This window comes from Colletotrichum costaricense, assembly GCF_030867565.1.
Source record: "Colletotrichum costaricense strain IMI 309622 chromosome Unknown Scaffold_8.1, whole genome shotgun sequence".
NCBI classification, from domain to species: domain Eukaryota; kingdom Fungi; phylum Ascomycota; class Sordariomycetes; order Glomerellales; family Glomerellaceae; genus Colletotrichum; species Colletotrichum costaricense.
The window spans coordinates 322,305-337,711 of NW_026848237.1; the positions used below are offsets into that span (position 1 = coordinate 322,305).

Below are 15,407 nucleotides of genomic sequence, written 5' to 3' on the forward strand. Positions count from 1 at the left end.
TGACCTACTGACTGGGTAACTCACCAACTACAACCAGGATCGCTGTCCAACGCAGAGTTCACCTGAGAGTAAGGTTCGACTTGGGATATTACTCCAACAATTGTAGCAGGAGACGGCTCAATAGAAAATAGCAAATAGCTACGGGCCAACGTGACGGACGAGCTGTGGTAGTGAAAGGCACAGCCTTTGGCCCCTCATGTATGACGCGCAGCAAAGCAAGTCGCCCCTCAGTAGCCAGCTATTCAACATTCCGACCATGTCAAACTCTTCCCATCGAGACTCATAGTCGGCTTTTGAGATTGAGAATAATTGCGACCATATGAAAAGTAGAGTGACTACTTACGTATACACACATCACCAACAGTACCAGCCTCTTGTTCAGATATATCGTCCGGTCATCAGGTAGCCAAAGTGGGGCTTGTGATTTCCCCAAATTCATCGTCAGTGTGCCTCACCTGGAAGTGGAAATACTCGTTCAGGAAACAACGTGAACCAACGAAACAAGATGGGAAAGAAGTAGATAGACAGAAAGAGAAGAAAATGCGGGCATGCGCGTGACTGGCGAGAAAGAGCAAACGACCAAACGGGACGCGCGACATGAGATGAGAGACAATTGGCTGCAGGATCCCTCCCTCCGCTGCCTGCCGCTGCGCTGACCGAACCTGCCTTCACTTCACTTCATCTCACTTCACCTCTCATTTCACCTCTCACTTCACTTCTCACTTCACTTCTCACCTTCGCAGCTGCCGCATCAAAACCTCGCCTTCTGCCTTCCATAACCATTGATTTGTCAACTTGCCGAAGCTACCTGCTTCAGTTTGTTTCTTCAAAGTCTGGAGGTCGCGTCTGGACGACGCTCATTCATCACCGCCTCAACCGCCGCACACTCTTCATCATCATTCTTTGGCGTTGGCGACTCATCGACGCAGCCTGACGAATAGCCACCAACGATAATTGTTCCCTATACAGCCTCGATACCGTGAACAGAAACAAGCAGTACGGTGTCGTCGGTGACAGGACCATCAACCAAGATGGCTCTCTACCAGCAACCCCAAAACCCGTATGGGGCCCCGTCCCTCGTCATCGAGCCGACCCAGAGCTACCTCTACCATCTCCGATCAATGGCCCATCGGAAAGATATCCTCATCAAAAGCGGCTTCATCCTCAATCCACTGTCTGAGAGAGATATTGACGATAAGAAGCGATGCCGCAGATGCAACCTCCGCTGTGAGTATTTGTGCATCAGCCGCTCTTCTCTTCCAGACCCCACGTCATTCCTCACCATCGCCATCACGATACTGACCTTAAGGCAGGCTCCAACAACAGGAACAAATTCAAATCGAATGGGAAAGGGCCACACGCCGATGCGAAGTCCTCGTCTGTTCAGCCCAAGACCAAAACGTTCACCAGATCTTCTTCCATAGCCGACGAGGAGCCCGAGGGCGCAAAAGGGGACGAGAAGCCCGCAAAGCCGGTCCTCAAGTGTCAGTATCACACCGGCCGCGTCATAAATATGGTATCTTTCCATCTCTTTTCACCTTCATTCCGTTTGTCAAACCGAGCTGACGCCTATAGCGCTGGAACTGTTGCAGAGTCCACGTTTCCGAGCCAGGCTGCACGTACGCTCCAGAGCACCTCGTTCGGAACTATCCCTCGGGTGAAATCCACGACCGTCACCAATTCCACAAAACCCCGACTCACGCCCTCCTGAACCTGGGAACTGACACCGTGCCGTCCGCTCAGAGGGCGCCGCGTCTCGCCGTCGCCATGGACTGCGAAATGGGCGTGGCCTACGACGGAGAATCTGAGCTCATCCGCGTCACCCTCGTCGACTACTTCACATCAGAGATCCTCCTCGACAGCCTCGTCTACCCGCAGGTCCGCATGGCGCACTACAACACGCGCTTCTCGGGTGTCTCCCGCCAAGACATGCAGGCTGCGCGATCAAAGGGCAAGTGTATCACTGGCGGGCTGGCCAACGTCAGGGCCGCCGTGTGGGAGTGGGTGAGCGCCGAGACCATTGTCGTCGGACACGCCGTCCACAACGACCTCGCATCACTGCGATGGATTCACCCCAAGGTGGTGGACTCCTTGATTCTCGCTACTAACGTGCGGGCCGAAACTGAGAGACTGGAAGCGGAGGAGGAGGAGAGAGCCAATAAGGAGGCCGAGAAAGCTGCCGCTGAGGCTGCTGCTGAAGCCGTCGCCGAAGGCGGCGTCAACTTGGAGGAAGAAGACCTAATCTCATTTGATAAGCCCGAATCCTTGGAAAAGACCGACGAGGGAGAAGGTCTCGCCGAGAGGAAGCCCCAGAAGCGCAAGGCCGGCGGGCTCTCTCTCAAGGCGCTGACATCCGAGATGCTTGGTCGTGACATCCAAAAGGGTAGGGTCGGTCACGACAGCCTGGAAGATGCCTTGGCGTCGAGGGATCTGGTGCACTGCTTCGTGGCCAAGAAGCTTGCGGAGTCGGTCCAGGACGGCGGACCGATCATTCCTGGCTTCTGGTAAAGGGGGGGGGGGGGGATGATGGGGCAGATATGCTTCATGCCTATTCTGAATGCATTGTCTTTCCAGTTTCCAGGGTTGGAGAGGCGGAAAATGCGATTACCATGGCACACGGGGCCTCAGGAGTCAAATGGTTCACATCGTGATAGCGGATAGCTAGCATAGCATAGCGAGGAGACAGCGGTTCTATCAAATCAGATATTCTGGGATTCTTCCAGAGATGGACAACTTTTTCAATGCCATTCGCACCTGCAATTCGTTTAGTATGGGCGGGAACGTCAAGTTTATATGAAAAGAGAGAAAGAATTTCGTACAGGTCGAGCAAATACTTTAATTCCATGTCAATGCTTTGCTAATTTGATATCGCGGCCTCGAGGCCGAACCAACCTTGCCCCCCCTACAGTATGCCGTGTTGCTCCCAATCTCAGAGAGGACAGAGTGAAATGAAACATCCATAGTCTATCACCGACTAATGACAGGTCGATGAGAATTGGCCTCTAAACGGCCAACGTGTGTTGATCTCAAGCCTAGCTAGGACTGCCAAAAGGGCCACAACCAAGCACAGCCATCCGCGAGATAGAATACTCTTGTGCTTGTCGCACGCATCCTTTAGACCGTTGCCAAACAATGCCAAAAGGCTACATGGACCCCCCCAAAAAAAAGTCCAAACAAGCGTTAAAAAGGGTAATCGACACCTTGCCTGTGCCAAACCCTCTGTGTACCGGTGTTTCCCCGCGCGCTCCTGGGTATATTGTCGTTGCGTATCTCATGCCAGCGTATCATAGTCTCCAACCGCTTCCCCCAAAGGATATACGAGCCTGCTTCAACGCCCTCTCGCTTATCAATGCTGCTGTTGTCCGTTTGGTGTGGTAGGTTCAATCATATCCGGGTCCAGAGGTCCCAGCATAGACGCCTCCATGGAGATAACACTCGCCGGCCGACTGCGATGCGAGACGGGGCTCAACATTGACGCTTCCATTGATGCCGTGCTGGCACCAAGTGGTGCGGGTCTCCGATTTGTGTATGCGGGGAAGCCAAGGTTGGTGCCTTGCGGCGAGAGTGCGTTTGCAGTCGATGTGCTGGGTCCGGCACTCGTCGGGGAGTAGTGGCTCGAGATGACCAAAGGCGGCGGGTGATTTGTCGGGCCCCCGGCCGTCGGTGAACGAGTTGACTGCGGAAAGCTGGGGCTGGTAGGGCTGAACAACAAGGGAGCCTGTCCAAGTGGTTGGGCGAACATGGGCACAGCGCCGGCCGGAGGCACATGGTTCGGCGGGGGCGGAGGCACACCGTTTTGGGCATTGCCGTTCACAAGGTTTTGTGCCAACAAGGGCTGGCCATCCACTGCCATTTCACTGCCGTCAAGACCTTCAAACTCGTCGTCCTCCGGCACCTCCGCTTCGTCAACTTCAACATCCCCGTTGGTCTGTCCAGCGTGGGCGGCCGTTGCGCGGGGATCGGCGGCTCGACGTGCAGGGAAGCTCGAGAGCCCTGGGAAGCGAGGACCAGGAGAGTCGCGAAGACCCTCGTATTCGGGAGAGGTGTTAAGATAGTCGCGGAGCTTCGTGACGCCGACGCCAGAGAAAACACAGAAGACGCCTCGCTGATGATCCGTGAATTCTGTGCACGTCTTGTTAGTTTATCTGTACACCAACAACGAGGAACAAATATGGCTTACCAGGCGGAGGAGGTCGGCAGAACTCGGCGAATTCTTCTCTGAGGAAAGCGGTGACCCCTGTCAAACTGAGATGGGTCAGGCGTGGGCAGTAGTTGAGCAACTTGATGATACTCTACGATAATGTTAGTGTGCGGAATCGGCAACTTTACATGGGGCGACAACATGCCTTGAGTGTAAGGTTGGTGCAGTAGCTGAGATGGACTCTTTCGAGGCTGGACGAATAGTATTCATCAATGTTGCCATGCGCATCGCGGCGTGCCCGGGGGCGATGGTTGGCGCGAGCGAGCGCGAACACGGACTCGTCGGTGATACTACTGCACTTGACGAGACCGATTCTCTTGAGCTTAGGAAGTTGGGCCAGTTTGGTGACGGAGTCGTCGGTGAGGTTGATGCAGCATCCCAGATCAATGTACCGTATACGATTGCATTGCTGCACGAGGCGTTTTACGGCCTCGTCGGTGATATGGCCACAGTGACCAAGGTGCAAATAATGCAAGTTCTTGCCGAGTTTTGAGATGGCATTCACGGCAACGTCGGTGATGTTACGGCACTTGGCCAGCACCAGATTGCGGAGGCGTGGTGCAGCATCAATAATCTTCTGCACCGACTGATCCGTCAGCCTGGCGCAAGATGTCAAGTCGAGAATGCGCAGGTGATCGTAGGTCTTGGCCGGGGGCAGAGTCAAGAAGGCGCTGTCGTCGATGAGCTCACAGCCTGCCAGCCGAAGCTCGCGGAGGGACTGGCCCTTTGAGATGAGGGCAGTGATGGGCTCATTGCCGATCTGAGCACACTGGTGCAAGTCGATTTCGAGGATATTCGGGCAGTTCTCGGCAAATGCAAGGATGGCATTGTCTTGCAGTTGAGCACAATCGTTGAGTTTGAGCTGTTGGAGAAGAGAGTCATGTCAGCGAATGTCCAAAACACAATGCGGGGCGCAAAAGCCAAGCGCGAAGCGCATACAGGCCAGGCCTGCAGGGAGAAAAAATAGGCAAAGGAGCAAGGGAAGCAAAGAGCAAACATACCCTCTTGATGAACCGGCAGTTCTCAGCAAGCTGTATCATGCTGTCGTTGGTGATCAAGCGGCAGCCAGAAATGTTGAGACCCTGTAACCTCTTGCAGTGCTCGGCGATAGTTTGGATAGAGACGTCTGTGATGTGCTCGTCGCCTGAGATATCAAGGGCAAGCAACGAGGAGCTGTTTTCCACCAACTTGGTCAAGCCCTGGTCGGTGAGGTTGCGGCAGTTGGTCAGAGTGAGTCGCTCGACACGAGTGCACACGGACAGAGGCATGACACTGCCATCGCTGATCTTATCTGCGAGACCACCGGCAGCAAGGTTGAGACGCTTGATGAAGTCGCGGTATGCGAAGAAGGGCGTCTCTAGTTGCAGAGTAAGGCAAATGGACGAATGATTCTTCCAGTTTGTGCAGGCGGGGCGATGCCACAGCAAGTCGACAGAGTTCTTAGCCCATCGCTTGCATGTCAGCATGCAGTTGAAGAGGTCGTTTGAGTTGTTGAGCTTGGCGAAGATGGAGATGAGGATCTCGCTAGGGAGCCGGTTGACAGCGGGTTGGCACGGATCATCGCTAACCTGCATGTCCTCGATGTTGGGGACGCCGAGTGATGATTGGGAATCGTTGCCGGCGATGAAGAAGTCTGACTCCTCATTGTCGGCAGGGAGTGGCGAGTTTGTGGACGACGAGGATCGCGAGTCCGGCGTGGCTGACTGTGTAGCCATGATCTCTATTGAGGGGGCAGCGGGCCTCATGATGGGCGGCTGCGATGTGCGAGCAAGGGAGCAAACGGTCGGCGGATCGTGGATTCGCGTGAATTCGGTCAGAGGAGAGGGAAAGGGGGTTCGGATCCCCAGTCGGTCCAGTCGGAGAAAGTTCGTGGACTATGGCAAGCGATCTCGAGTCGCTAGTCGTAAATCGTGGGTGCCGTTGGTGTTTTTGTCGTCGTGATGTAGTTTGTAGGGTTGTCGGGTTTCGTCAGGTTGGCAGAATGAATGGCGGGGATTTGTCACCAGAGCGAGGGTTGGAAAGGCGAACTAGTTCCCACGAGGCCGATGGAACACTGGAATACTGACACTGACGCCTGACCCACGGAAGGTGGAAATGGAGAGGCTCCGACAGTGGAGGGGGGAGCCGGGACAAGGAGGCAGGCTGACACTAAGTCTGTTGTGAGTCCGGTACCTCTCTGGTGTGTGTACTTTGTAGTTGTGTGTATGTGTGTGTGTGTCGACTACTGCCTCAGCACATAAACGGGGATGGCAGTACGGAACACAGGCTGTACAGGAGTAAGTACCCGTGCTGGTGCGTTTTGTGGTGCAGGGCGAGGGCGCGGAAGGTATTTTGTGCGACGGAACGGAGTGCCAAGGCAACGGAGAGAAAGAGAAAAGAGTATTCGTAGCAGACAAGACTGCTAGGGAGAGACGAGGGTTATTGTCGGAGACGGCGGCTAGAGGAATAGAATTGTATTCTCGATTGGGATAAGTTGGTCTGAAGTCGTGTCGTCGATGGGAGTAGACTGGAGAGGGAGACAAAGATCAGGTCGAGAGTTCGCGTCGCGAGACAAGAGACTGAAAGATAACCACGGGGCACAGGGTCGTTGGGTGGCAGTAGGTGGTGCGTGGGCTGCGGTTGCGTTTGCGGTGAATCGTGATTCAGGTTTTGCAGCACCGTCTCTCTCCCTGTTTCTGTTGCAGTGAAGCGAAGCAAAGCAAGCAGGAGGGCCTGAAGTGATGCCGTGCGGTGCGGTGCTGTGCTGTGCTGTGCCTAAGCAGTGGGCAGTTCGTGGTGGCAGCGACAGTGACCGACAGGGCGGGTGACAATGACGACGGGGCGAGTGAGGCTAGAGCACCCTGAGCGGCCGTGGTCGCAGGCTCCCGGCGGGCGTTCGCGTGTGAAGTGGACTCTGTGTGTCCTGTACGGATATCTAGGCTGTAGCTCAGCGAAATGTTAGCAGTGACTTTGGAGCTGTGGAGAAAGGGAGCGGAGGGATGTGACACCCTTGGGCCAAGGGCCTTGGGCTCTCGGAGGGCTGGCTGGGCTGGGCGGCGGCTGGGCTGGAAGTGGAAACCAGGGGACGGAGGGCTGGGACCTAGGATGTGTGTAGGTACCTTGCTTTTGGGTGGTGCGGGAGGTCTCTGGTGCTCGACGTGTGTCGCCTGCTGCGTGGAGCTGTTGATGGCGGAGGAAGATGCGGCGGTGATGGGAGGTGGAAGGGGGAGGCTGAAGGCTGGCAGTAGACCGGGAACCTGCGATGCAATGCGATGCGGTGCGATGCGCGGCAACTGGTCGAGCACGAAGTTGACGATGGCTGCTGCTGCTGTTGCTGCGAATACTACTGTATAGGTAGGCTCTGGGGCAGGCGGTGCTTGTTAGGCTTCGTCTTGTGGCACTTGCAAGGGCCGACTCTAGTGTAGACTTCTAGGAGACTGGAGCATCCGTAGAATAGAATCCAAAGGATGTCGGATCGAGCCGGTCAAGTTCTCTGGGGCGTGGGCGTGGGCGTCATGAGGTAAGGCTGGCGGGAAACCCAACGTTGACGCGTGACCTGCTCCTGTGCCTTGCAGTTGCCGTTCTCCTCTCTTTCCGGTATTTCTGACCTTTCCCGCTTTGCACCCTTTATTCACTTTCTGCTGATGTTGATTTGATTGCAGAGTCCGAGCAGAAAAGGATGCTTGACTTGTTGAAGCAGGAAGAAACAGCAGCAATGCGAAGAGTCACAGTCAAACTTGGGGATGTATCGATGTACTCATGTATCGATGTACCGACCAAATGGAGGAAGTTGTGTTCCGCAAGTTGGGAAGGACCAGACGGGACCAGGACAAGGGACCGGGGAAGGAATAACAGAGGGGTCGTCGAAGTACTTGTCCACACAGTCACAGTGCCTCGCTACTTCAGTACGTCTTCCTTCCTGGTTGAAGGCGTCACCATCTCTCATTGGCCGACGGCACAAAAGGGCCTGAGGTTGCGGGATAGGTAGGTGATGATTCTGGAGTTACTTTATTGTGTAGGTACTTCATGAAATAAGATGTCAAGCACATGGTTGCTTTGTAGACTATGGAACACAGCTCCCGTGTCTACTGAGCTTCTGGCTCATCAATATACAAACTCGAAACCAGACCACCGGAGACGAGACGATATCCCCGACGTGTTGCGTGGGGCGCTATCAATGGAACATGCCGCTTTCCCAAGGAGCCATGCGTTAATGCGGCCTGTAATGGAAAAGGTTACCTCTAGCCCTCAAAGTACCTCACTTTCCAAGGTACCTTATACTGCCTGTCAAGAGACATACAGCATTGTGTCACAAAGTCATAACCAACCAAATATGTTGCAGAACGTGCCTGGCGGAAAGAGCATACCTATGCAACCCGAATGTCGTACAGCCCGTCCATGTACTCCGTACAAACACCCTCTACTGTGTATGGCAGGCGAAGCGGTACTCGAGTCTCGCCTATACTTTACCCAACCTGCGGCATAACTCAATCTGGCAAAGTCCCCTCTAAAAAGAAAGAAAAAAAAAAAAGGTACATTCCACTTGCTACGGAAATCACTCGATGAATTGCATTACCGCATTTCGCGCCAACTCCACCAAAATAAGCCCATGGCATTTACATACAGTTGCACGAATGGTCCGGGCCAGGGAGACTGAAGCCGTCGCTTGTTCCTAACGCTACGTCAAGGACGGAATGGTCTACAGCCTCTGGCACGTCTTGTCAGTCCCTCTCATTAACAGAGTTTTGGCTGAGTGTACGTAAGGTACTTTGCAGTGCTACCTTGAATCGCGGCATTCTTTCTCGACAGTCGACTAATTTCTCTTTCCTCTGTCTTCAGCTCCCTCTGGCCCAGGTCATGAGTATAGAATGAGGTGCCAAGTCCTGACTAATCTTCCCAGGCGTATGATGATGAAGATGATCATCTCCGAGAGGGATACGCTTCCACACACATTGGTCAATATTCAGAATACGGCAATACCATCAATGCAACACCGGCCCTCTGGAGGGAGCCCACCAGGAACCATGACATCTTGAGCTTGTCGGCCTGCCTGCATGCTTACATCCAACCTAATCTCGTTACCCTGACGTCGGGGACCATCTAGCAACTGACAGCATCCCCCAAAGGCTACCTATCTATCGAGTCTCTGCCGCTCCTCGCCCTTCGCCTCTCGGAGACCAAATCTTCAGCAGATACCCGTGGCGCCATCTTCATCCACGCTCAGACTTGAGCTCGAGCTTCGTCTTCAGGGCACCCAATCTCCATGGCTGCATCTCGGGGCACAGACGCGGGCCCCCATACATTGTGCTCTCAATGACAGTCTCAAGACATTTCCTCCCACCCTCCCTGCCTTATGAGACGGGATGTCAGGGCCTCGGATGCTCGACTGTAATGCGGTCCGCTGTTCCAGACAGCCTAGACAGCTTATCCCTAGCCTAGCTTGTTGTTGCCGTTTCGTGAGGATGCTCTTTTTGAGTTTCCATCTCGGCTTCTTCCTCGATGCTCCTCGAGTCCTCACACTTCAGCACAAGGATGTTGAACACCTTAGGACCAATGTCGTTGGTCTGCTCTGCGCCTGATACCGTTTCACTCCCGACCAACCCGGGCCTTTAAGGACATTCTCCCACCTGGGTCATCCCTGCCTTGATACCTACAATCCGTAGGGCAATTGATATCTTGCGGCGACTGCTTCAAAGCATGACGGCCGCAAGACCACTCGTTCAATCACATTGGTCTGACGGCATGTCCCGCATGTCACTTGCAAGCATTGTAAAGGGAGACGTCGGACGTCGGGAATCGGTGGCTACGATCGCCGAGTTCGCGTCTTCGGTGTGTAGGCCGCGTCGTCTAGTTTCCTCGTCCGTGGTGTCGAGCCTTGGATACGGGAAGATTGGGTGAATGCCAAGCCGGCTTAGACGGGCTTCCACGGCTTTTGGCATTTCGAATTCAGCTTCTGCGCTCACATACGAGAAGTAGTGAGAGCTCGCAATCGTCGATACTAGGCGCTGCCATTCTCCCATCATCAGACTGAAGGGCAGGCAGTTGGGTACTCGGTCAACGAGGCTCCCGGGCACCCGAGTTCACAGACCTGGAGACATCCTCGAGGTATGGTGGGGTAGGCCGATTGAGTTGGGAATAAGGAATGCTCCCGCAGTGGACAAGAATAGCAACCCCCTCGCGTACCAAAGACAACGTGTGCAGGGTCTGCGGGAGAGGATAAGACGTCGGGGACGACCAGCCTGGCTGGGTCTCACCTCATTCGTCATTCAGACGGGCATCAACAAAGCCCTGCATTAGGTGAGGTTGGATTGGCTTCACCTGGTTGGCGGTGTTGGGTGAGCCTACTCGGAAGGAATATCAGATTGCGACGTCCTCACCATCACAACGGCGCAGTCGCAGCACTCCCGTGGTCTAGCCATCTGCGAGGTTTACTTGCAAGACAGACGCACACCTCAAGTGACGGCCCACACAGCCAGGCCAACGTGTGGGAGTGAGCGGTGGCTTCGCGGTCCAGCGTGATACCGTCACGATCCTGGACGCCATCACGCGTGGGCGCTTAGACGGCCACAGACGAGCGACCACTCAGCTTCGCCCATTTCACATTTTCGGATCACAGACGTGCAACCCTGTTGTGATGTAATGGTGGTCTCTGAGCGCGAGAACCCTGGAAGTCTTAGCATCAAGTCACCGAGTGATTGCAGGATCGGCTGTCATGACTATCGAGAGACTAGATCTTCATCCTCTGACTTTTACGCATCCTGACCATTCTCGTGGAACAGATGGGCAAATGCATGTGCCGTGTCAGATCGCATCCAACAACCTAGTTCCAACACAACATCCTTCATCTCCATTCAGGACATTTTCATGATCTTGTACGCGGATGAAATAGAAAAATCAGAGTCTTCAAATGGCCCAGTCCAGCCCTTGAGACGCAGTAAATCAGCTTTTACCTTGCATATGTCGCAGATATTAGTAGATGCACCTGAAGCTCTCCCCTCCTTGTGTCCAGGGACTGCGATCTGAGGCGGAGAAGCGGAGGTGGAGGCGGAGTCGGAGGACATCCGCACAGACCACAGCCAAAAGTGAGGGAGCCGCAGTACGTAGCTTTCCTTACCTAAGCAGGACGGAAGACACCGCACGTGACAGCTTCCCGTAGGACGTCATTCGGAGGGGCCGATTATGCGCCGGGCCACTCAGGTGCCTCGCTCGCTGACGTGCTCCAGTTTCTCAGGGCAACGGGGGGCATTGGATCCAATGGGGAGAGCTCCAATTGCCATGCGGTTGACATTGACAATTCCCGACTACCAGCCTCACGTCACGATCAGACTCTCTCCATTGCCTTCGTAGCTCGCCAGTCTGTGCAAAGGAATAGGCCAACTTACACTTGCCCGCATGACCAGGCCATGAATCGTTCTGCCCGACCGGCACCGAAGTCGAATTAGCAAGCCCGGGTCTACAGTTCAAGGTACTGCATCATTGACGGTTGTCCCCGCCCGACCATCCCGCACCATCTGAAGAATCTCGAATCTCCATCAGCCCACTCCCCTTTGTCGACTATTGTTCCTCCACACGGTCCATAGTACCGAGTGACCTCTACCAATTCAACCACAGGCGCGCTCTCGCTCGCCGCCTACACGACTCACACACATACTCGCATACCTAATACTCAGATTCACGCCCTCTACCACAATGTTCCGCCCACGCACTCTCCGGGCCCTGCCCAGGGGTCTGCCGCACCCGCAGCCACCCGTCCGAACTAGTCGCCGCACCCTCTTCTCTCGCCAGCGCAGCTCGCCCTCCCGCCCCGTCGAGCGCTTCAACCTCGGCCAGCTCGGCGAAGCCCGCTCCAGCTACGACCGAGACCGCACATACTTCCTCGCCGCCGGTGCCCTCGCCGGCATCGTCTCGTTTGCGTACACGGCCAACAAGCTCCGCAAGGCCCTCGCCGCCGAGAAGAAACGCAACGCCGCGGAGGACAGCGGTAGCAGCGACAATGGCAGCGGCAGCAACACGAGCGAGCGCGCCGGCTTCCAACTCGATTCTTCTGTGCCGGCAGAGACCTTCACCACCGAGGCCGGCACCAAGCGCAAGGTCGTCATCCATGACGAAGACGGCAGAGAGCTCGTGCCGACGGGCAACAAGACGGTGCCCAACTTCCCGCGGACCATCGACCTCTCCCTAAGCAAAACCCACCGCGACCCGGAAGCTCCCATCGCCGCGACGGTGCAGGACACGGACGGCGTAGAATACACCCTCGTCGGCCTCGGCATCCGCACCGTCAGCTTCCTCAGCATCCAGGTATACATGGTCGGCTACTACGTCGCCACCCAGGACGTCGCGAAGCTGCAACACTACCTCACCAAAAAGATTAACCCCATCGCGACGACGCTCGTCCCCTCGGAGCGCGACAGCCTCAAGCAGAAGCTGTTCGACCCCGTCGAGGGCGAGGAGACGTGGACGGCGCTGTTGCAGGAGGTCGGCACCCGCAGCGCATTCCGCATCGTCCCTGTGCGCGATACCGATTTCCCTCACCTCCGTGACGGGTTCGTGCGAGCCATCACGGCGCGGTCGTCTGCTGATAAGGAGGCGTACGGAGATGAAGGGTTCGGCGAGGCGATGAAGGAGTTTAAGAGGCTGTTTAACCGCGGCAAGGTGCAGAAGAACAAGGAGCTGTTGCTCTGCCGTGATGAGAAGGGCCAGCTTGAGGTCGTTTTTGATGATGGCCGCAGTATGGGCAGGCAGAGCGTCGGCAGGGTGCAGGATGAGCGCGTGTCGAGGCTGCTATGGCTCAACTGGCTTGCGGGCAGCAAGGTAGCTTCGCCGCCGGCGAGGGAGAGTATTATCGATGGCGTCATGGAGTTTGTCGAGAGGCCTGTCGGTACTGTTGCCGCGCAGGTTGTGTAAAAAATGGGAATGAAGAGAAATTTGTAGAATTAGTTGAAAATAGTCACGGCTCAAAATGTACAACACACTAGACGCGGTCCTCGCTAAAAGGAAGGCCAATGTCATTTCTTGGAAACTTGTATTTTGAGACTCTAAGCACCCATCTTTATGCCTTTAAGCCCATGGTATATCATCGTCCACCATTCTCACTCCCACCGGGTTGAACGATTGTGCAGCAACAGCTACAACTTGGACGGCCTTGAAGTCGAGCCGTCAGCGTGTTCTGTGCTGTATGCATTCTCCAACCGATTTCTAATCAAACACACAATGTCTGCCCCCTCTTTCTGTCTTTCTCTCTGAACCGAGGACGAAAATGGGTGCCTTACGCCTTGAGAGCGCCGGCCTCCTTGAGAAGGTTCTCGAGCTTGCCGCCCTTGAGCAGGCCCTGCAGGTCCGAGTTGCCGCCAATGTGCTTCTGGGCGATGAAGCTGTTGGGGACGGTGCGCTGGCCGGTGATCTCGTGGAGGGCGTCCTGGATGGCGCTGCCGTCGTCTGTATTGGTGTCAGTAAGTTGTCTGGGTGCTAGTGTTGGTAGGTGAATGGGAAAGACTAACCAATCTGGTCGAGCTCGAGGACGGTGTAGTCGGCGTTGATCTCGTCGAGGACGGACTTTGTGGCGCGGCAGTAGGGGCAGTAGGACTTTGAAAAGACGACGACCTTGTTGTCGTCGATGAGGGACTGAACCTTTTGCTTGGTGGCGGCCATATTTGCTGGTGATGTCGAAGATGAGGAGAAGAGACGTCTGAATAGTGATGCCATTTCGGAGGGAGAAGAGTGGTGGAAGGAGGGGCAGGGGCGATGATATAATAAAATGCAGCAGGCGACGGGGATGGACAGAAGGTGGGGGGTAATTTGTCAGGCAAAGTGTCGCAATGCAGCAGGTAGGGGCGGGGTGCTGGGTGCTTGTGCTGGTGCTGTGCTGGAGCTGGATGCGGTTCAGTCTAGTTGCGACGGGGACGGGGCTTGCAACGAAGGGAAAAGGCAATTCGGGGCCGAAGGCGGCGGGAGTGGATGATGCAATCGGGACTCTGATTACCTAAGAGGTAGACTGTGAGGTTCCAGACTGCGACGCAGCTGGTAGCAAAAGCCGAGTTTTCTAGAAGGTGGAGGTCACAGAGTTTAGTGTAACCGTACAACCATGGTGTGGCTTCCAAATTTCGATACCTTTGGGAGCAAAGACCCGATTTATAAGACACCGGCTCTCCCGAAGCTCACCTGCCTCGGCGTGTGTTACACCTTCTAGGTACCCGTAGGTGTACTGAGGTTTGTCAGCTTTGTTCGGGCTCTTGAGAGCCACCCGTCGACAGCGAGATTCTGCACCGGAGATGATTTGATGACCTCGGCGAAGAAAAGAGATGCGAAGAGGCTAATTCAAAATGGGCAATGAGCTCACCTCAGCGCCGGAGAGCAAATGGAGGGATCAGAGACAGGCTTGTGCCTCGAGTACCTAGGGTCTGTCGTAAGATGAGGTAAGCATTCAGATAACCGCCCTGGGATGAGGATAAGATAAAGATAAGAGGACCCTGGATTTCGGTGCATCTCGTGTTTCTGTCAATACCTAGGTACCTTAGGTAGGTACTCTACGTAAGGTACCTTCACGAACACCACCATCTTTCTATGGTTAATGAAAACACGAATGCACCCAAGATTCCACATGGGAGGCTGAGGGAATGAGGCTATCATACCCAAGTTGGGGGATCGATCTATCCGCATCACCCACAATTATTACCCGCGTCTAGCGCCTGACCGCATCCTCGGGCATCCTTACAGCGCAGCACACGTCTCGAGGTTCATGATGACTGCCCGGTACGGAGTACACGGCAGGTAAATGGGTCAACGTTGTGGACGGGGCATGGCTGCTGGGTTGGGTTTGAAAGTCAGACGGGATTATTCCCGGGTCCCTGGAAGTATCGGCTGCTCGCCGAGTCGCAGCCAATTGCTGATCCCGCCTGCCCCAGTTGTCGTCGTGCAGAGAATCCTCGAGGACTGGTGAGAGTTACCTAAGTATTTGCAAACACCAAGCCATTCCCAAGCAGGCTTCGTGTCCTCTTTGCCGCAGTTTTGCCTAGACAAGAAAGTATTTGAAACCTCTATCAACTGGTCCTTCTCAACCTGATATCCAAACCATTACCAGTCAGCGAATCCCTGATAACCAAAGTAACAAAAGGTACGTCTATCTATCGTGACAGCTCGAAGCGCAGAAAGGACCCGTGGCACCGTCTCTCGGCCCGGCCAATGACACCGGGTCCTTCCTCGGCGCGCATCCCCGTCATTCGCTGCCTTT

At 55.0% G+C, this 15,407-nt stretch overlaps 5 protein-coding genes across 5 annotated transcripts; 2 read left to right on the forward strand and 3 right to left on the reverse strand.

Annotated features, from left to right (window-relative positions):
- Positions 1 to 1,031: 1,031 nt before the first annotated feature.
- On the forward strand, positions 1,032 to 2,508 carry CCOS01_08123 (RNA exonuclease; the record flags this gene model as incomplete). Its single annotated transcript, XM_060456284.1, has 3 exons — positions 1,032 to 1,227; positions 1,314 to 1,516; positions 1,576 to 2,508. The coding sequence occupies 3 exons, from the start codon at positions 1,032 to 1,034 to the stop codon at positions 2,506 to 2,508; spliced, it is 1,332 nt and encodes a 443-aa protein (XP_060312558.1).
- An 838-nt stretch (positions 2,509 to 3,346) lies between these two features.
- On the reverse strand, positions 3,347 to 5,946 carry CCOS01_08124 (F-box domain-containing protein; the record flags this gene model as incomplete). The annotated part of the gene is made up of 4 exons (XM_060456285.1): positions 3,347 to 4,122; positions 4,181 to 4,245; positions 4,330 to 5,063; positions 5,203 to 5,946. The coding sequence occupies 4 exons, from the start codon at positions 5,944 to 5,946 to the stop codon at positions 3,347 to 3,349; spliced, it is 2,319 nt and encodes a 772-aa protein (XP_060312559.1).
- Positions 5,947 to 6,843: 897 nt separating this feature from the next.
- On the reverse strand, positions 6,844 to 7,626 carry CCOS01_08125 (uncharacterized protein; the record flags this gene model as incomplete). The annotated part of the gene is made up of 2 exons (XM_060456286.1): positions 6,844 to 7,541; positions 7,608 to 7,626. 2 exons carry the CDS (start codon positions 7,624 to 7,626, stop codon positions 6,844 to 6,846), a joined length of 717 nt encoding a protein of 238 aa, XP_060312560.1.
- A 4,243-nt stretch (positions 7,627 to 11,869) lies between these two features.
- On the forward strand, positions 11,870 to 13,084 carry CCOS01_08126 (chalcone-flavanone isomerase; the record flags this gene model as incomplete). Its single annotated transcript, XM_060456287.1, has 1 exon — positions 11,870 to 13,084. The coding sequence occupies one exon, from the start codon at positions 11,870 to 11,872 to the stop codon at positions 13,082 to 13,084; it is 1,215 nt and encodes a 404-aa protein (XP_060312561.1).
- Positions 13,085 to 13,445: 361 nt separating this feature from the next.
- CCOS01_08127 (glutaredoxin) lies at positions 13,446 to 13,882 on the reverse strand (the record flags this gene model as incomplete). Its single annotated transcript, XM_060456288.1, has 2 exons — positions 13,446 to 13,615; positions 13,678 to 13,882. The coding sequence occupies 2 exons, from the start codon at positions 13,880 to 13,882 to the stop codon at positions 13,446 to 13,448; spliced, it is 375 nt and encodes a 124-aa protein (XP_060312562.1).
- Positions 13,883 to 15,407: the final 1,525 nt, after the last annotated feature.